The 21,830-nt window shown below is 45.1% G+C and overlaps 1 protein-coding gene across 2 annotated transcripts in view; it reads right to left on the bottom strand.

Annotated features, from left to right (window-relative positions):
- UTP14A (UTP14A small subunit processome component) overlaps window positions 1–21,830 on the bottom strand; it is a 458,135-nt gene that overhangs the window by 254,603 nt on the left and 181,702 nt on the right. For both annotated transcript variants that reach the window (XM_085607771.1, XM_085607772.1), the window contains 2 exons: window positions 21,630–21,724; window positions 2,309–2,432 (listed from right to left, as the gene is read on the bottom strand). In XM_085607771.1, the coding sequence (XP_085463897.1) occupies window positions 2,309–2,432; window positions 21,630–21,724 (219 nt within the window). The remainder of the gene's footprint in view (window positions 1–2,308; window positions 2,433–21,629; window positions 21,725–21,830) is intronic.

Below are 21,830 nucleotides of genomic sequence, written 5' to 3'. Positions count from 1 at the left end.
CCATGGTGTATATGGTCCGGCGCTGAGCCCCGGCTTCGCCATGGACCGATGGTTGCTCCGTGGGGGTAATTACCACAGAGCGTTGTACTCGAAGTCGTCGGACTTCACCCTTACAGGGCCCACCAGAGTGGCCGTTCATGTATGGAAGGTGGCGACGGACTCGCTGGGCTGGAAGGGTAAGCTTACCCTTGCCACCCCTCTGTTTGACTCCGACATTCTGGGGAAGCTTTGGCATACGAAAGGGTTCGAGAAATGGGACCTGATCGGCATATCTAGGGTTGGAGACCTTTTGGTTAAGGGTAGGATAAAGTCATTCGAGGAGTTGCAGAAGGAATACGAGCTGGGGAGCACGGAGTTCTTCCGCTATGCTCAAGTGCGCCACGCCTTGCGGTCAGTCCTTGTAGAAGGGGAGAAGGTGCCCGAGTCCTCTCCGTTGGAGGACCGGATCCTGGATGGCCATATGCCAGAGAGCACGATTTCGCTCATTTATAAGAAACTTATTAATGTTCGGGCGGATCTTCTTCTAGGGTTGCGGGATCAATGGACCAGGGATGGCCTTGAACTAGATGATGAGGATTGGCAGTATGCAGTTTCTTCTCCCAAAGAGGTCGCTATCCCCGCGCGCCTGCGGCTGGTGCAGCTTAAAATACTCCATAGGGTCTATGTGACGGGGCCCAGGTTGGTCCACATGGGTTTCTCTGAGGAGGGCTTATGTAAGAGAGGCTGTGGTATGGTGGGTACCTTCCTACATATTATTTGGGAATGCGGTGCGATTATGGAGTTTTGGAGGCGAGTCCACGAGGTGATGGGGGAGGTGACGGGAATTGTCATGAAGCCTGAGGCGCGATGTTGTCTCCTGAATGTCTGGAGTCCTACTGACCACAACGCGGCACAGACTCAGTGGGTGACCCTAGGGAACATGGTTGCCAAGCGCGATATTGCTCGGCTGTGGGGCTCCAATAGGCCTCCTACATTGACAGCGTGGATGGAAAACATGGACTGGAGCATGTTTAGGGAGAAGACAGCGCATTGTGCTCGAGGGCGCCCTCGGAAATGGCACTCTGTATGGGGGCCATGGAACCAGTACAGAGGGGACATATGCCTGCCCCCAGACCCGGACCCGCCTGAGGAGCAGCTTTCCCCTTAGCTTTCTTTCCGGCTTTGAATTTCTTGCTGATATGTATTTGTTTTCTTGAGTCTCTGCCTTTCCCTTACTATAGACCTGTGTCTGTTGGACGAAATGGGGCTCGTCCCCCCTGATGGGAACCTCTTTTGGTGCTTATGGTACTTATCGCCTTGATTGTGTTTAGGGTTGGATTTATGTTTATTCAAAACAGAACCTTTGACTCTCCTGTCAGTAAAATGTGGACGCAAGCATGTGTTGAGTCTCTAAAGCTGCCGTACCTCCGGGTTGTTGGCTGAATAGCTGTGTCACTGATTTAAAATAAAGGTTTTCAAAAAAAAAAAAAAAAAGCAGTTTTCACTGTTTAGGTAAAGTGGCATTATCCCAAGGGAAGGCCTACATGTGAATAAAAGCCTAATTTTACAATTGCAAATTTTGGCCAGGAAAAAAATAAAAATTTGATTCACAGTTCCATTTTAATATTTATCAAATATTTAAGTCAAGGATACTTTAGATTTACGAAAACTATATTGGGAAAGTAACAATAAAAACATACTTTTTAGCCCTGGTAGAAATGTATTAAGTTCTTCCTGGCTTCCTACAGGCAGAATTAAGCCCTGATGAAAATTTGAAAAGCTCTTTTGTCAGGGAGGGCAGAAAGGATGGGGGGGTGTTAATCACTAGTCTCATGTCTTGAAATGTAGCACTTAGAGGAGGAGGACATGAACAGGTGCCCAAACAATGGGCTCATGGGGAGACCTGGCCTTTGACATATCTATGCGAAGAGGAAGCCCAGGCAGCAGAAGCCTTGTATCATTGCCTCTTTCTCAGACGTCTGTCTCTGCTGCTAGTAGGAAGAACCTTGTCCAAAAGACCAAAATATCCGAACAGCAGTGGTTCCTCATTACCACAGGGCAGAACACAGAAGAGAACTAGGAGCTCTGAAAAGTGGAGCATTCCCATCATGACTCAAGAAATGAAAGGGTGAAAATAATATCAAGCCAATAGATTAGTTAGATATCAGAGTACTGGGTGCTGTAAATGATAACTGAAAATAGGCAAAAGGTCTTGCTGTCATCGGCCATAAACAAATTAGAAGTCACTATTCAAACTGATTTAACCAAATAAAGATCACACATGGATACCACTACTTCTACTCAACTGAATACTTCATTGCTGACTCACCACAATCCTGGTTTTGTCCATTTTTTGTAGTTCTTCCAAAGCTGCTTGCGGGTTGGTTCTCCGAAGCTCTTCAAACTCTTTTAATGCATCCTTTTGCTTGCCTTTTTTCAGAACTCTGTGGAATCTAGAATAGCGACAGAAGAGAACTTACAGTATGTCATAGAGACAAATACTCTCTCAGTGAAAAGGAGCATGTTGTTGGGAAATCATTCCATACATATTACATGATGTTCATTTCCATATGTGAATAAACAGGCTTCTCCAAAGGTATGCAGTGCACAATGAGGGCAAGGTATTACCTCAACCAACCTAGGATGTTGGGCAAAATACATTCATAAATATGCTCACAGAGCAATATAAAGTGAGACATCTTGAAAGGGAGTCTGACTATATTGGATGAAGCACTACAGTACACTGTAACAGAGAGCGGCTGAAGGGATGAGGTAACCAGATGTTTTGTGAAACCCACTGACTGAAGCACATAGTATTAAAATGTATATTTCCACCCCAAGATTGAATTAATGATTTAATTATCAAAAGGGCCTAGAGAACTAATACTACTCTTGCCTATATTTGATTCAGCATCAACACTGAGTGGCACTGTGCACAACTCACATGACACAGAGCACTGTGCCTTCTGTGCTACCATGATGTACAAAGCAAAAAATGTAAATACACTTGGATGGTATTGAACTCACTTTATGCTGGTCCCCATTATATTTGCCACAAGCACTGAAATCAGGGAGTTAGCCACTCTTTGCTCAAAACTGTAGATTCTTGTAAGAAATATCAGTATATGCATCAGGAACGAAACCTTAAGAACCCACTTTCTAATATTTTACTTTGCGATCAGGGCCATCATTACACGTTTGGTACTTGCTTCTGTCAGCATTTCTGTAAATCTTAAATCCCTTATCAAGTTATTTGTGCAAAACGTATCATAGCTGGTGACCATGTATATAAAATGCTACATAAAAGAATAACAATAATGGTTCCCTTTAGGTGGAATATGCTTTTGGAGTGCTTCACAGAGGTATAATCAGCAATACCAAAAATGTGAGCATGCTACTATCCATAAAGTTCTATTCTTTCAAATGCAGTGCGAGCCAACATCAACAAACTATTGATGCATGCCTCTGTTAGCATTTCTGTCAATCTTAATGACAGACAGAATAAAAGTGTGAATAAAACTCTTAACTTTAAACTGATACCCAGAGAGGAACAACCAAAACATACAGATTTGTGAATTTATGAATGCTGGATGTCACGTTTATGAAGAAGACACAGGGGTGTGTAATTTAATAAAATATCTACTTGTCCATGGTGCAGCTTGCTTAATACGTCTATTTGTCCTGTAACAAAATCCACTTGTCGCTTTGGTGCCATGTAGTGTGGCGACACATTATGGCAGCAATCTCAATATATAAGAGCTCTGATATAGCCTCTCTGATTATGCCAGGGCTCATACCATAGTGTTTGAATACTTGCAAACCCCTTATGTTGCCATGTTTCCGCAGATCTACATACTGGGGATGAAGGTAGTGGTAAGCAATAGTTCCAGGGTTAGAATGCCCTTTTGAGTCTGTGCAAACCTACTAACTTGCATGTTTTAAGGGGTTTAACCACTTTTCTCAAATATTTTCCCATACTGAGAAATGTTGAAAATTTACTCCTGACAATGGAGGACGTAAACCTTCTTCCAGAGTTGTGAAAAAAAGTGGTTGGAGGGAAAGTAAACTTGCAAACACTCAGATTTTCGCATGCTAAAATGTAGTTCACAAATATTTTATAGGAGTAACATTTCTTGTCCTACTTCTGTAAATTCTTGGGCAATCATAAAAAGCTGTATAGCTGCACTTAATGCAAGGACATATACCATAGGTGCACTTTTGAGACTTCTTTAATAATTTAGCCCCTAATTTGGTCTCGCGTTGACCATGACCTTTTGCGTTTATTTAACTTCTGTCTTTCTCTCTCTGTAGTGGCTGGCTTCACTGTGAGTGACAGCATTCTGCTCTTTCAGAAGGAGCATATCAGCACACAAAGTAGTTTTGTTCAGTGCCAGTTACTTCTGTGGGAGTGTGTGCTTTTTGAGACCAAAAACAAGTTTTTATTTTGCCATTGTTTGTTATAATGGTGAGGGCCTGGCAGCTTCCACACCAATAAGGTTCTACAAAAACCCTGCCAAAACAAGTCACATTGACAAAACTAAAAAGCTGACCACCAATTTCAGACCTACTGACTTTGCCACTGCTTGTTTACTTTTGTTTCCCATAATCTTATTGAAACTGGTAACACTGATTTTCCATTATGAATATTTTTGGGAAATACTAGCATGCATCAACACATGTTACTGAATGATGCTGCAAAGAATTTTCTGGAAAGGATTTAAGTTATTCGGGGGTCCATTTTACAGTAATCATCCGGCTACGAGGTCCAGATACTTTCCCTGTTATTTTAAAATCATTGAAAAGTATTGTGGCTGGTGGTTTCTCTCTGGGGGTACACCTATCCAAAAAGTGGTGAAAGATTAAAAAAAACAAAGCCATTTGCAAAAGGGTAATCTAACAGAAAGGAACAAGTACTACAATTTCTTATAGGCTCAGCTGTGTGCACTGCTGGAAAATAACCATTGAAATGGCGCGAACTATGCTTCCACGTTAAAAAGAAGCACACAGACGCTATTATTTATTACCTACTTAAACATAGAGCTCCATGGTACTTCTCATTTTATCAAAATCAGCAGCTGAATCTTTTCTATAATCAAGGAAAATCGTGGCATTAAAATCGCCTGCCACCACAACTATTACTCTGACAGCCAACCCTTCCTAAGCAGTCTTCAATTACCTTAACATTGATCTTTCAATCTCCAGAATCATTGTCCGTGTAATCATACCATTGAAATACAATAATTACCATTAGGAAATTAAGTCTTTGGATAGGAGCTGGGGCACAGAGACACACACACACAGAGACACACACACAGAGACACACACACAGAGACACACACACACACAGAGACACACACATCATTAAGATGGTAACTAACAGAGCTGCTACTACAGCCATCAGTTCAATTTATTCAAAACGCTTGGGCCATAAATTGCCAAAGGTAGCACTTCTATCAATACTACATAAGGGCAAAGCATCACTATCGTCTATGCTGTAATATTTCATCTATTTCTCAGAAGTTTAAATCAACAGATACAAATTAATAGCATGGTGTCCTCAGGGGGATAATTTGACTTTAGGGTCGCAGATCCTGAAACTGACCAGCCACAGACATTTGTCTGTTGACGTGGGAACCAGGGAAACCCACTGTACCCAATGGCTTCACCACTTACTACTGGAAATAGGATCTTACGGTTAGGTGATAACTGGAAAATCAAATAATGAGGTTTCTGGAAACTAAAACCAGAAATATGACTGAAACCATTCCATAATTAAGCAGACTTTAAAACAGGTTACATGACAGAGATGTGAATGTTCGCAAGCTCTGGCACTGTGAAAAGGATGACTGGGGTACCCATTGAATACGAGATGGGCTTGGGCAATGCTGGCTCACCAGCTCAATGAAGAGAGGGGAGGTTGCAGTTCCAAGACCTAGATTTGACTTTTGTTTTTTTAATCTCCTGGCCAGGTGGTATTGGGGCATATCACGGCTGCTAAATGACATCAGTCAATAGTGCAAATACGCCAATCAGCTGCACCTTCATTGGATCATAGCACTTCTACTGGCAGGTGCAGTACAGTTCTCAGTATAGGTAGTGGACCTCTATCTCTCTTAGGCTGACAGATTTATGCAGGACTACAGACTTAGGTGCAATGTGAAGGGAGAGCAGAACTATGCAGAGGTTCAAGCTCCTGGCAGCAGATTTAGCTCTGCAATAGTGTGCAGAGTTTCCTGGAAGTCATGTCAAGCTACATCGGGTTATTTGGGTGTACTCAGCAAGTCCTCTATAAGCACTTGTTCACACTACACTTCTGCCTAGACTATTGACCATCTTCTGTTCTGTAGCTTTTTCTTGTTCACCTTGCACCAGGATGGCACTGATGGTGCCTTGTTCGCTACTAAGATCTGTGAGGCAGCAGTGCTCCTGCAGTGAACATTTGAGAGGCTCACTCTTTGAAATTCACTGAAGAACATTGGGGGTGCTGTAATAGTCCTCCAGTGTTTCCAAATGGTTCATCTGACAGCATCCAGGAATACTACTGAAAAATGCATCCTCCTTAGTATCTGCATAAGGGGAGCAAAATATTTTATATCTGGGATCTGGTCTACTTGCTCTTAAACTATAGCTCTTAAACCAGTAGTATCTTTCATAGATTTACATGGGTGAATATTTCCCTTTTGTCAGGCGGGGAGCCCTCACTGTACTAATGCACAAGTCTTTCAACTGCCTCTACCAACATTGAACATCAGCTTAGACTACAAACATTCTATCCACCTCATAATTTTGCCCAGAAATCTAGTGAATGATGTGGAGAGACAGGAACACCTAGTATGCACCCGCCATTAGTGTGGCTGCTATAGTCATAACCCCCTTATCTCGATCAGTGCAGGCCAGGGATGGGCTTGTGCACATGCTGGTCTGGGGATCCTGTACTTTCTCTCTCCTTAAAGAAGGTGGCGGCAGCAAGGCAGAATGTTTTCAGATTATCTTTGCTTGCATGGGTGCGCTAGAAGGAGGCGCCTGCCTTCTTGCACTGTAGACCACGCCCCTCTGTGTTATATTTTCTCGTAAGTGTGTTTACAGAGTATGGAGTAGGCACAGCGCACATAACCCCATTGGTTTAATTAGGTTACAGCGTTTAGCCTTCAAGTAATCAAATGCTTCTTAATCTGAAGTATAGGGTGGAAAAGGAGTTGGGGAAAGAGGGGTTTCATTACAGATAATACAAAGTTTTGGGACACTGGCATGGGTCACACATGAAAAAAGACACAAGGTTCATCCAATGTTCGTAGGAAGACACAGGCCAGGTTGAGGGGCAGTACTACATAATGACGTGGAATGGTAATGGACAATAATAAAATTAAAAGAGGGGCTGTGATGCAACTAGAGAAGAAGAATGCTCTTAATATTCTTCTATTGCATGAGGCTCACCTGTTAGACATGTAGTGCAGCTTTCTGGGCAGGCATGGGTATACCAAAGTGTTTCACATAGGCTTCACTCAAGGCTCTGAAGGTATTGCCATACTCTTGCATAAAACCTTTCCACTGGTTGTATCCACAGTTCGAACTGATGAACTTGGCAGGTTTGTTATGGTAACAAGCACACTAAAGATAAGGACATAGTCCATTCTCAGAGTATACACCCCCCAGATTTGATTAATAGTACTTCCTGTGCAATAACAGAGCTGCTATTGGAATCCCCTATGGGAAGGACAGTGGTGGATGGGAACTTCAATGAGGTTATAAACCCATTGCTAGAAGAGAAGCCCCTACTCGGCTACAAGAACGGTGAACAGTGCCAAATGGGCCTCAGTGATATATGGCAGAAATGGCATACTAAATGACGAGCAATACACTCACTACTCCGCCCACCACCGTTGTTTCTCATGGCTGGACTACCTGTTTATCCCTGCGACAGATTCCCAAATATTGGTACAGGGGTTCTCTGGCCACTCCTCTGCCACAATATAGGTCCATTACTGAGACTGCGGATACAGGGGCATATGGCAATAAAATACAAGGCAGTTGAAAGATGACCTGTTTGCAGACCTTATGGTAGGTGCAACTGAAGAATATTTCAAGCTCATTGCAAATTCCGGCTCATCACTAGCTAATGTCTGAGAGGCCGTTAAAGCCGTCATTAGGGACAGGTCATGGCTCTGGTGCTTAAAAAGAAATCAGATCTGGTGCAAGACATACAAACACTCGAAGAGCAAATTGGCAAGGTGGAACGTCAGATGCCAACTGCCTAAAGGACACACACCGAGACACAGTTCGAACTCGCTCAAGTGTCAATGAAAAGGAAATCACTAGACAGCGAAGCGGACATGAACGATGTCTCAATACCAAGTATACAAATCCATAAACAAAGCAGGCATGTTATTATACTAGCATGCCAACAAAGAGACAGTTGCAAGAATCCTTCCCTGAATATGAACTGACCATGCTGCCACACTAAGATTATTTGGCAGCTGAACTCCACTTCGCCACTTATCATAATGGCATCTACTGCACATACTCACCACTGCCCCTAGAAGAACAACACCCCATTGCAGCAGACCTATCCATAAAGTCATATCGAACTCAGACTGGGCTGACGTGGACCTCCCCATTACCATGGAAGAAATTCAACAGGCCATCACAGGGATGCCCTCTGGCAAGACAACAGGTCCTAATGGCTTCCAATTCTAGAATTTGTAAATGTATGTGTCACATATCATACCACATCTGCTAATTATGTTTAAGAAGGCCATACATAAGATCTCCTTCTCTTATGAGCTGAGGGACGCGATCATATCGCTCATACTAAACTCCAGCAAATGAGTGTGCGTCATACTGCCAAATCTCACCAATTAATAAGGAGGGCAAGATCCTAGCTAAAATTCTGGCAACATACGAATATAATGGGTAAAATCACTTCATGACAGGTGGGAGCACTAGCATTGTTTTAGTCTGCAATTCGCCCTGGCAAGGTTAACAGAACTACGGGGACCAGACGAGCGTCGGTGATTCTGAATAATTCTTCAATTCAAGGAACTGGCACTTCATGTTTCAGGTGCTGAGCAGAATGAACTTCGACTTAACAGTGCAACCACATTATACTACGCCCTGTGGGATCAAGTACATCTGAATAGGGTGTTGCCCAGCTCAAAACCTAAAGGGAGACATACACACCCTTTTTCTTTCCTATAGTTCGCCCTGGGGTAAGAGCCACTTGCGATCAAGAGAGATGCCCAATTCACAGGTTTTTGGTGGGAAGATGTGGCTGTTGATAGGGTTTCAATATACGCTCAAGACATTCTGCTTTATATTCAGCAGGCAGATCACACACTGCCTAGGTTGAAACAGATGGCTTGGAACTGCAAGTGAATTTGTGAAAGTCCACTTATGTGCAAGTCACCAGTGATCGTCCACACAATTAGTCAGACGCCCAATTAAAAATAGCTGATGTTCTTTTCAAATACCCAGATATTAATTTAACTTTAGACTAAAGGAAAAGTTGAGAATTGAACATTGCACCCTTGCTCAGCCGCATGAGTAGGGAACTAGATGTGTGGTTCTCCCTCTCTGTAATTGGTAGGTCAGCTCTATTCAAAATGGTATCCTTTTCCTGATTTCTCTACGCACTACAAAATTACCCTTGTATTGTCCACGACAACTTCTTCACAGAGTTACATAAATGGTCTAAAAAATCTGATGGCCAGGTAAGTTACCTAGAATCTAATTTGCACCTAAATTCTGTATGAGAGAACCGGGCACTGTGGACATTCACCTACATTATGTCACCTAACAGACTATTTAGACAAGACCCAATAATACCGCTGGAGTTAAGTTTGTTGGAAAACCTTGGGATATGATCTCTGGTATACGGGCGAAAGCTGTCCTCTTGGATGCCACAGATCACCCAGTTACCCTTTTTCTGCTGGCACAAGAATTCAAAACTCATTAAATGTACATTGCTTGAGACATAAAATTCGGGTTAGATCTAAGATAACTATGTTTTAAGAACCAGCATGGAACTCTTCTCAGGAACTGGGTCTGACTGATTCCATCGAAAAAACATTCTTCTCAATGCAATTTAACTGTTTTGGGATAATGCCTTTCATTATTGCGAAATAATTCAAGTAGCTGGGTAACTGGCGTGGCGTTGCCACCCCCCTTTGGTGTACACCTTGGTTTGGTTTTACAATTTACAGATGAACCACTTCTGGGTTCTCCTCAGTCCACTGTTAAGTTGATTGGTATTTTGTATAATGTTTCAAGTAGGCCTTGCTTTTCTGGTAGTGAGGTTGGGTGGGAGGTGGACAATGTCTTCTGCATAAATGTTATTGGATTTTCATGAGACTGTTCACTGTCACGGATAAAATGTACTTGCTATTTACCTCATCGGTCATGCTCAGACACCACTCACTTTGCTTCCAGCTGGGGCACACATAGATATTTTGCCAATTATAGTAACTATGCCAGAGGTACAGCTATTCTCATACATAAAAGGCTTCCCTTCAGCCCCTGCTCGATAGTAGCTGATAGCGAGGGACGATACACCATTGCAGCAGGGTCACTACTAGGGCATAAGATCGCTCTAGTGTGTGTTTACGCCCCGAACACAGACTCCCCGGAATTTTTTCATTCACTATACACTCAGCTTACAAAATTGGGTCCTATGTTTTTTCTTGTGGAAGGGGATTTCAATTTACTCCCAGACCCAGCGCTAGACTGCACCTCCGCCTCCCATGATTCCAAAACCCCCGCGCGCTGAGCCTTATTCGATCTTTGCGAACAACTTTCCTTGTTAGACATCTGGTGCTCTCGCAATCCTACTCACAATGAATACATGCACTATGCTGACCAATACAACACTTGGACCAAGATGGACTATTGGTTGATTTCCCCAGGCTTCTCCGGTTGGTTTCACTCTCTCACGACTCTTCCAAGGACATACTCTGACCACTCTCCCGTTTTGCTACACCTAGATGTCCCCCGTCCAGAAGGGTTTGAGCGGCAATGGCACTTCCCAAGTCGCGCCCTTCTTGATGACTTCTCTAACGATGAAGTACGGGAAGCCATTGAGGAATACTTTTCCATCAACACCGGTTCAGTAAACACTTGGGCAGTCCTGTGGGAGGGATTCAAGGAGTACATAAGTTGTGTTTTTATCGCCAAACACATCGGTGTAGTTAAAGACCTGCGCAACACACGTGGCCTGTCAGAGCTTGACGCCGTCACCGCGCAATCCCCCGGAGAAAGAAAAGCGACGTCTTCCCCTACTCGCGGACTACAGGGAAACATCAGATCGCTAAATTCTCTTTCTGGGCAAATATCACACCGCTAGGCGGTACGGTGATGGGGAAAGGCCAGGCGTGTACTAGCCCAGATGCTTCGTCCCCCGTATAGCAAAGCCTACATAACGGAACTTTGCTCTCCCGCTAACCAAGTTCTCTCCACCACTTTAGAAATTCGAGACAAATTTCTTGACTATTTCAAAGCTCTATACACTTCTAAAATAGGACGTGATCTCACAGCCCAAGAAGCAAATTTATCTGAAATTGCGTTAGTGTACCTCGAAAAACATATGCAAGATTTTTTAGCGGAACCAATTTCCAAAGCTGACGTATTGGTCGGCCATCGAAGCCCTTCGATCCTCCTCTGCCCCTGGGTTGGATGGCTTCACCGGTGATTTCTACAAAAACTACAAAGATCTTTTAGCACCGCAACTCATTGAGGTGTACGCTGAGGCCCTAGAAAAACAGATCCCCCTCCCCCCCCACTATGCGCGAGGCTGTCATTAGTCTCCTCACTAAACTGGGTAAAGACCCGCATCTATGTGGGTCCTATAGACCTCTGTCATTATTAAATCTGGATCATAATATCCTGGCCAAGGTTATCGCCATGCGCTTTTCGCAATTGATGGAGTTCATCATCTCCCCGGCTCAATCTGGTTTTGTTCCACACAGATCCACGTCATTCAATCTTCTGACTCTCTTCTCAGTTCTCCACAGACTCAACCCAGATATCCCATCTGCAGCCATTCTACTTGACACAGAGTGGCCCCTGGAGTGGCCCTTGTTTGTGTCAGTCATGCGCCGTATGGGTATGCCGGTGGGTTTCATTGCCACCACCGCGTTGCTCTGCTGCCGCCCTGTAGCGCGACTCTGACTGAACAGCACGCTCTCTCGCCCCTTCTCGCTATCCCGAGGTACGCGGCAGGGCTGCTCGCTTTCGCCTCTGTTATTTATCCTGGCTGTGGATCCTCTCATTCGCCATTTTCAAGAAAAGCATCTCCAACGAGGCCTACAATTCAATACAGGACCTCTTCTAGTTTCGCTTTATGCGGAGGACACTGTTCTTTATATGAGGGAACCTCAGGCCAATTTAGAGCCTGTCATACGAGAAATGGTCCGCTTTGGTCAATATTCGGGTCTCGGCATGAACTGGCACAAGTCGGTGATTTTCCCCTTGACCTCCAGCACGAAGCCATGGGAATGCGAATTCCCTCTGGAGTGGTGTTCGGATTCCGTCAAATATCTAGGCATCCACATCCATCTGGACACGGCTTAGATTATATGCCTCAACTACGGACAAGCAATCAACGCCTTGGAGACACAAATAGAGCGATGGCTGAGACTACCGCTATCCATCGCGGGTAGAGTTGCGATCCTTAAGATGGTGATCCTACCCAAGTTTTTATATCTTTTTAACAATATCCTGATACCCCTCCCCAATAGCTTGTTCCTGACGTTAAGATCACTTCTTATTAGATTAGTATGGGGGGCAGTCAACCTCGCGTACTGTGGAAGGTGCTTACTCTTCCCTATGAAAGAGAGAGATACGGAGTACCAGATTTACATTCATATTATCTGATTGCCCAATGCAGCTACGCTTACGCGTGGTATCATCCCTATGCCAGGATCCTGTTCCTCTGTACGGAATCTGATTTTGTCCTTCCTGAGAAATTATCCACAGTGTTACCCAGGGGCATTCCCAGAGATCCAAGAGACATTCAGACTGTGTCTACCACCAGCTGGGCTAGGGAGAAACAGATGAATCACCAGCACCGCCACGCTGTATTCCACCTCTCTTCCACTCCCCAATGCCCATTGGCTAACAATAACTGGGGAAAGGATAGTGCAGCGCACATTTACTAAATTTACTAAATTTGATATTACAAAAATAGGGGACCTTTACCCGGATAGTCAGGTCTTCTCCGTACAAGATGTTGACTGCTTCCCAGACGCCACATTCATGGATAGCTTTGTGCTGAATCGGATACGTTCAGCTCTGCACGCCACGTTGCCTTGTTTTCCAATAGAGCCCGAATCATTTGCTCCTTTGTCCCTGGTCATAGAAAGCTAACAAGGCGTTCACATCGTCTCCAAACTCTATAAAGCATGCTCAGGAATCATCCTGGTAAATGATGACAGTCTCCGCAGACATTGGGAAGAAGACCTTGGCCGCCCAATCACCGATGATCAATAGGCTAAATGCTGTGAGGTCACGAAGGACATTTCCCTTAACAGTAGACCTAAGCTCTTACATTTCAAATTCTTACACAGAATGTACATTACACCGGCCAAATCCCATAGACTAGATCAGTCCAGACCCCACACCTGCCGCAAATGCGTAGCCCCCATGCCGATTTCACGCACCTCACATGGACCTGCCCACTCCTGCAGCCCTATTGGGAGGCAGTACACAAGACCCTAGTCAAAATGATCGATTTGACCCTAGTTCCCACACCTGAGGTGGCACTGCTGGGCTATGTGGTCAATTTCCCCAAAAAAGTGTGAAAATTTGCAGCAATAAGTTTGTTATTGGCCAAAAGAGAGTTTGCAAACCATTGGGGTTGCAGGTCAGTCCCCACATTACATAGTTGGATGGGCAGTTTAGCATCATGCAACACAAATAGCGAGATCTACTCCACCACTCTCCCTGCCTCCTCTCGCCCCTGGGACATATGAGGTCCATTCAGGACATATGTTGAGTCACACAAACAGCCCTCCCCCACACAACTTGAGCAAGGTATAGTCCCCACTGGGGTGGGTTGATTGGACCATTGCTTTTCAACATTATTGATGTCTGGTAAAACAAATGTTCTTAGTAATGATGCTCAGTTCCTGCACTTCCGTTTATGGTATGCTGGGTGGACTGGACAATACCTGGGCAGCTGATGGGATCTCCTCCACTGTGGGGCTGACTGTGATTTTGAGGCTTTGCTTTTTGCTGTCAGTGGGACTTCTTAGTTATCAACATATCTAACATATTTGTACATCCTTGAATGTGTATAGCTCCATGTATGAACAGTGACAGTGGCCGACTATGTTTCTATTGTTCATGTATGAAAATCCATAAATGAAGTTTAAAAAAAAAAAAATGTTTTAAGAAAATAAATCAGCATTCTCATACAGAAAAAAAATATGCAGCACTACCTACACCAACTTTGGTGAAATACTACTACTAATATTCAAGTAAGCGCTAATTGTGAACTGCACTCACCATAATGCAAAGGGTCAAACTCTGCTGGGATATGAGGTAGTGTGCTCCCATCCCCCTTCTCTTTAAAAAGGCTCCCTTGAGCCAGTGAGCCGAAGAGGCTTTGGAGATGCACCTGTGAGAGGTACTGAGACCTTGGAGGACTGTGGCAGCATTCTTAGCAACCCCTGATAAAATTATTTTTTTCGATATCTACTGATAAAGGATGAAATCCAGAAACATGTATCTAGAGATGAACAGCATTACCTGCACCAACTATGGTGAAGTACTACTAATATTTAAGTAGTAAGCACTGATTGCGAACAGCATTCAACATAACGCAAAGGGGAGAACTCTTCTGGGATGTGAGGCAGTGTGCTCCTATTCCCCTTTTCTAAAAAAGTTATGTAGATTCAAAACGGGCTTTAATCAAATCAGCCACAATGGTTATTTAACTCCCAAACTGGTGCTGGTTATTGTACTAGAGAATGCACAGAAAAAAGTTGGAGTTGCTAGCTTTCTCAAGTACCTACAAAAATTGATGATAAATGTACTATGATGAATTAATATTTAAAGTCTGAATAAGCAAATAGTAAATAAGTGAGGAATTTATCAAGCAAGATCTCCTAACTGCCACTGTAGGCAGGGTGAATTTATTGGAACCGCATTCCACCAATGGATGACATCATCCAGAGTCATTGGCTGTTGAAATGCTTTGTGCAGGTTCTGGGCCTGTATTTCCCGGAGATAAGTGGCCATCTCACTCTGAAATCCAGTAGGTCGGCTAACCTTGAGAGATATCCTGTTCTTTTTTTTTTTTTTTTTTTTTGAAAAACCTTTATTGATGTTTCAATCATTTACACGTATGGGCCTACAACCCCCCGGGGCCGGCCGCTAAGTAACCAGGATAATAATAGCAAATGTCAACACAGGCGGCACCTCGGAGAGCAATGTCTTCAATCCAATATAGTCCGGCCAATGAGCCGCGCAGGTAGGACACCAGGAGAGAAAGGGTTTTCATTTTATGATAAGACAAAACAGTAGGATCAGGTGCCAAACAATTTCCCAACAGCGAGAAGGGGCAAGGATAAGAGACGTAAACAATAAGCAGCACTACATTAAATCAATGGCGCAGGCGCGGGAAAGTACGGATGAGGAGAAATATCCAAGATAGTTGCGCCTACAGGTCCCCGTACCTAAAGCCCAGTGAACCCCCCGGAAACTGTGGCACACATGAAGAGCAAACGATTCACAATCAGGGTGGTGTATCGCACTGATCCCAGAAAAAGAAAGCAAAAAGAAACAGAGAAGAAAACGGAGGCCATGGAAAAAGAGATAAAGACTAAAGAGTCCCCTCCCCCATCCCCCCACCCTGCACCTCTGCGAATGAGTATGGCCCCACCCCCCAGCAGTGTGCCTGTCGCCCTGGAACTAGACCCGAAATATAGAAGAGACAGGGAAAAAAGAGTGAGAAAGAGCCCCCCCAGACGGGGGGGCGGAAAGAATATAATAAACTGGAGGAGGGCCTTAAAAACATACCCCCGGCTTCTCCCTCCCGCACGGTGAAGTCTCCTCCCAGCAAACGATTAGCAGCACCAAGTCGACCATATCAAAAAAAGGGGGGGGGAATGGGGAGCATTATACACCAACTATGCGAATAACCACGAGAGCGCGCAACCATGAGTCCGCCTGTCTACTAGGTGACCATCCCCCGAAGGATCAGCCTCAGCCTTGACCGCTTTTTGCGATTCTGCCCATGCCTGCCCCTCGACCCAGCACCATGTCCGATGTCCCAAGGTACAGGAGTGTCCAAAAACAGTCGGGAAGCGCCGCACACAGGTGGGGTGGAAGTCTCTGAGCATCCGCACAGACCGCTTCATGGAGGGGCGTCTTTTCCAGTGCCGCCCCAGGATCTGCACTGCACACAAGGTCCAGACAGGCTGAATCAGCCAAATGAGACACACGTTGCTGGAATTGTCCCTGGGCCGCCGGAGACCGCGCACGGGACAAGGCCACCATCTTCCGCTCAGGTCCGATACCTCCGGAACAGATCAAGTCCACAGTTAGCCGACCACACGGTAGCATATTGTCCGGAGTGTCCGGCTGTACACTAATCGCGGGGGGGGCCGCAACATCTTCCTCTTGTGTGCAGTGTGGAAAGCCACTGTGTACCTGTGGACCAGCATGCCGCCACTGTCCCAACGCTGTTACCACACCATCTAGCTTCCTCTCCAGGACCCCGGCGCCATGAGCCAAGGAGTAATGAAGGGCACCAAGGGCCTCCAGGAGGTCGCCGTATCCCAGAGCAGCTCCCTCCGATCGCTCCGCCACACTCCCGAAAGTCACACACCCCCAGTCTCGTTGCGTCCCAGCGGACAGGATGGTAGGCTGCATCGCGACAAAATGGCCGCTGGGAAGGCCCGACTCGTAGTGGGGCCAGGACCCCGGGAACAACGCCTCAAGGTCCACGTCGCTGAAGACAGGGATCCTGGGGCAGGCACAGATTCAGCCGTTGCGCGGGCACGGGCAACAGTCGTCTCCGCCACGGACCAGCTCCCGCGAAAAGCCGGGAGCAGCCCGCAAGGATCAGGGCGAGCCAGGGACGGCGTCCGGGCAGCTCACCGTCAAAGGCAGGGGCAAACGCCACAGAATCCGAGAATTGCACACCCGGGCATGTCCTCAGTCCGCAACGTTCAGCAGGGGGGAGCGGCCGCAGCAAAATGCAGGCCGAGGGGAGCTCCACTTCGGTGGACCGACTCCACCCAGTCACCACAGGCCGCTGTTGTTCAACTGTCACCCGGCCAAGGCGTCCACTCGAGGTCCCGGCTTCGGGACCGCACGGGCCGCAAAGTTCAACCGCTGATTTCTCCGGTTGTACGGCAGTCAGAGACCTCGGAGTCACACGATCGGTTGCCACTTTCGTTTACGAACACGATCTCGTAGCGCAGAATAAGGATCTCATGCAGGATATCCGTGCGGGATGCGGAGGTTCACAGAGCCGGGAATCTACGCTGCCGTCCCGGTCGCCATCTTGGCTCCTCCCCCCAGATATCCTGTTCTTGATGCTCCTCTTCAATGTTATTAATATCGCCAACATGAACATGAGAATTATTTAAGTCATTATCGTCATCTGTGTTGGCGTCACTCTTGCTATGATAACCTTGTTTTTCTATAAACCTCTGATTCTGATGATTTTTGTTGCCGCTCAGGTTCTGTAGCTGTACTCTCCGAGTTGAAGGAACCGGTGACAGCACACTTACAGGAGGCTCAAGAGGCTTGATGATGCTTTGTGGCTTAGAAGGCGATGTAATAAGCAATTACTGCAGTTAACACACTGCAAACACCAAAAACATTATTTTAAGAATGTCCACAAGTTAAGACACTTGCCTCATTGTTCACAAAGCTAATCGTTAATGAGGCCTCTAAATAATGGCTGGTGCCTGATGGGGACTGCGCATATCGAGTTTGACAATCTACGTTAGGGAGGGTGGTTTCTTCTCTGCTCGGATGTAGCAGAAACTCAGTATGTGGTTGCCTAGGGGTTGTGGTATGCTGGTCCTCTTCCTTCTAACGAGTTGAAGAAGCCTACCACTGGTTTCTCTGATTACTTTCTTATTTCTCTCTTATCACTATATCTAGCAGATTAATCCCTGGAAGTTGAAGAGATAGCTCTGAAGAGAGCCACAGGTTGAGTATTCAAGACTGAAAGTAATAGTGAATTTATCATCAAAGATAAATGTGGCTGAACTACGGACGAGTAGCTCACTTTTGGTACTGGTCTACTGTCTGTAGGCAGAGCAGCTTGTAAGTGTGGACCGTGTGCACTTGAATCCATCAATACTATAGTCAAAGAGTGTTCCATTAGCATGCTGGGGGTATACATTTCTTCAGTTGTAAGTTTTGTGCTGTTGGTTAATCCTTCGTCAATGGCAGGATCAGTGCAATCGGCTTATCTCTTGTTGATAGTGGGTTTTGTACCATCAGTTGATGATTCATCAATGGAAGTGGTTTCGGTTTCATAGAGAGGTATTCTGTCAACAGCGGTGTCATATTTTTCTTCGTCTGGGTCTCCTGAACTGCCATCATTGGAGCACTCTTCTGCTGTACAGAAGCAGACAGTTGTCACCGCATCCACCAACAAATAGGATGTTGTCGACTGGCCTACCTTCTTTGATGCGGACTTGGATAAACATTTCTTCTTTTTCTCTTTGAGACAGATGCGGGGCTGACGATTAGGCAAAACTTTAAAAGCATGCTCAGCAGGTCACTTTGATGAGGATGCTGAAACACCTTCATTTGAGTTCTTGGCTTGCTCCAAATCCAATTTCTTTATCTTGGCAGTTACTAGATGTAGGAAGCTGGTTCTTTATATAGTATACCAAAAAGAGCTATACTGCGCAGAGTCCTGGTATCCCTTACAAGCGGACAGGGGCTTGCTCTAGCAATCTCAAGGTGCCCTCTTAGGGGGGTGTAGTTGTGCAGCTCTAGGCTTATCAGAGAGGAGTGTTAAGACATCTGCTGTATGCACACAGCCAACAAATGATACACACGACTCAATGAGGAGATCCAAACCAATTTATAAAAATAACACTTATCTTTATACAACTTTAGGCACCAAGATCATCCAAATCGGGTAAGTGCGTTTTGAGTTATGAATTTTTACAGTTTCTAAAAATGTACCCAGTGCTATTTATTGAACGGTAATGTTATCCTATGGAGGAAAGACATACTGCACACAGGTACTTTACAGCGACTTACAGTACCAATCTACTGGACTTAAGGGGAGTATGGGGCAGGGTCCAAGGCAGCACAAACAGGTCACCTCGGGTAGAACTATGGTGGCCGGATGCAGCGCTGCTTTTCAACATCTGTTGCCCAGTATAAGTCTATGGGGATCGGTACGGACAAAAAGAGGCTGCAAGCTCGGACAAGGGACCAGTCCGGCTGAACCAACAAGTGGGCTCAGGTCTCGCGATGCTCGGGGACATCTTTGGTCCTCTTTTCCTTGGGCTCGGGCGGCATCACTACCGGAGATAGTCACGGTAAAAGGAGCCTTCAGGACAGTCAGAGTCCACTTTTGGCAAACCCAAGGTGGGCTTGTCACTGTAGGGTCTGGGGACCACTCTGGCACTTTTGCCCACTTCGACTCAGGGTAAGAGGCACGGTGCAGGGGTGCTTTCCGGTGTCAGGTTTTTGGCAGTCCAGAGTCCTCACAGTTTTCTTGGGTTGCCTGTAGAATGTAGGGAAGCAGCTCTGCTATTCCACAGGAGTTCCTGGGTCTTGGGTGAAGGGCTGGTAGTCCTCCCAGTCTTTTGGATGCATAGCAGCTGTGGGACAAGTCCGCTTTGGCGCAATTGTCGAGGACTGCAGGCAGGTCGGCAGGCTTGGCAGCTGTTCCTCCATTCTTTCTTTTCCGGCTCTTCAGCATCTGTCTTCTTCTTTCAGGTCGGCAGGATCTGAATTCCTGGTGCCAGGGGCTCCCCATAATACTAGATTTAGGGGTGTTAGGAGAGTGTAGGGTAGTAGTCAATGGGGAAGTAAGCATAACCCTGTCAAGAGTTCCTAATTCTGTCATCACCAAGATGGCAGACTTTTAATTTTCGTGTCTACATTAGATAGCCCACCTTAAGGGAGGATCTAGCTTGAAGGTAAACACACCTCTCTGACTAGGTATTTTCCCACCTTTTCCGGCATCAAATCGGCCTTGGTCAGTATCCTTGCTCTATGTGCAGGGGAACCACTTACTAGGAACATACAGGGGGTGCTAAAGGTATTGCCAACTGGAGAAATAATTGTACAGTTTAGAGCAAGAGATCTGGCACTTGGGACCCGGTTAGGAGGAACCCAGTGCACTTCTGTCAAAATTGCATCAATTACCAGGAAAAAAGTGGGGGTGGCCATGTCAAAAAGAGGCACTTTCCTACACTAGACATAAAGGAGCGGATGTGTTGTCTACCGAGAGAGTAAGCACAGAAGGCTGTCACTATCTTTTAAGGTCTTCTTAGGAAGTGACACAAATATCCCATTTCTTTGGGTTATGATCAGGGTAAAGGTAAACTATGCCTAGCTTATGGCTGTCCTTTATATACATGCCTTTTATTATAAGCATCAAACCTTTTAAGAAGGAATTGCTTTTGCTGTTTGTCATTTTCTCCTCAATAATTTGTCCAATCACAAATAATACTAACATTCATGATCTCTGAAAATATGTTGAGTTCAAAGTCAAAATCTTCCAAAATTTTTCAATACTGAAAGAGACCTCTAAAGGATTCCCTCACACTATTGCGTAGTAGAAAATGTGGCAGTTGAACACTCAAGGAAGAGAAAGTGGGATCACTTATCTCCACCTCATTGGTCAGAATTTTGTGCAATTAAAACAAGGATGCCGTTGTCTCAATATTATCAGAAGCAGTAGAAAGACAGCTGTTTAACAATAGTACCCATCATGTTGATGGTGTAAGTATTCAAGGATGTGAATTTATGAAAGAATTTATAGTAGATAGCGAAAAGGGAGTAGTGTGTCTTATAATGTAAGCTATACGAACAAGACATGGCTATAATAAGAAAACAGTAAACTATTCAGCAGCCCAATCACCTCATCACCATGCTCAGGATAGAAAGATATCAGGAACAAGCATTGGCAAAGCCAAAAGGTCTCGCCTATATGAGAGCTATTGCCTTTACCAATGACTTTTGGTCATTTTGCACAGCAGCATGGCTTAAGGTTAGTGGCATAGAGTAGAGTAACAAAGTAGAGCAGGGGGCGAGGAGTAGAGTGGTATAAAGTAGAGTGGAGGAGCGCAAAGGAGAGGGGGGTGCACTGTAGAGTGGAATGGCGTAGAGTAGAGTGGCATAGTGCAACTGCATACAGTACAGTGGCATAGAGCAGAGTGACGATGAGCAGAGTGGAGTGACAGAGTAGAGTGGCATACAGTACAGTGGTGCAGAGTAGAATGGTACAGAGTGGTGTGGCATAGAGTAGAGTATAGAGAGAGTAAACATTATGTCTTGCAGAACACTGCATGCGTTGTATAGGCGAGATCTATAAAAGTGTACATAATGATACAATAGTAAATTTAAAAAAATTAACCCTGAATAATTGACCACTTTTTATAGCATTTACATCCCAGAGTTACTCGATTAAAAATAGTTTTGGCAAAAAAGCACAAAATACATACTTTTTACTTTTAATCCTTCTTTCTCTTCTGGCTTTGGATTCATAGTAAGACTGGAGTGCCCGTGCTTTCTGCAGTTCCTCTCGACGTAACTTTGCCTAAAATATTAAAATGAAGAATTTTGGGACAGGCTTACTTAAATGCTAAGTAGAGGTCTGCATGTGTTAACAGGTTTCTGGAGTGAATAGGAATAGCACATCTTGG

Source organism: Triturus cristatus, chromosome 5_2, assembly GCF_964204655.1.
Source record: "Triturus cristatus chromosome 5_2, aTriCri1.1, whole genome shotgun sequence".
Lineage (NCBI taxonomy): Eukaryota > Metazoa > Chordata > Amphibia > Caudata > Salamandridae > Triturus > Triturus cristatus.
Note: the sequence above shows the minus strand (reverse complement) of the source record. Positions and strands in the feature narration are given on the sequence as shown.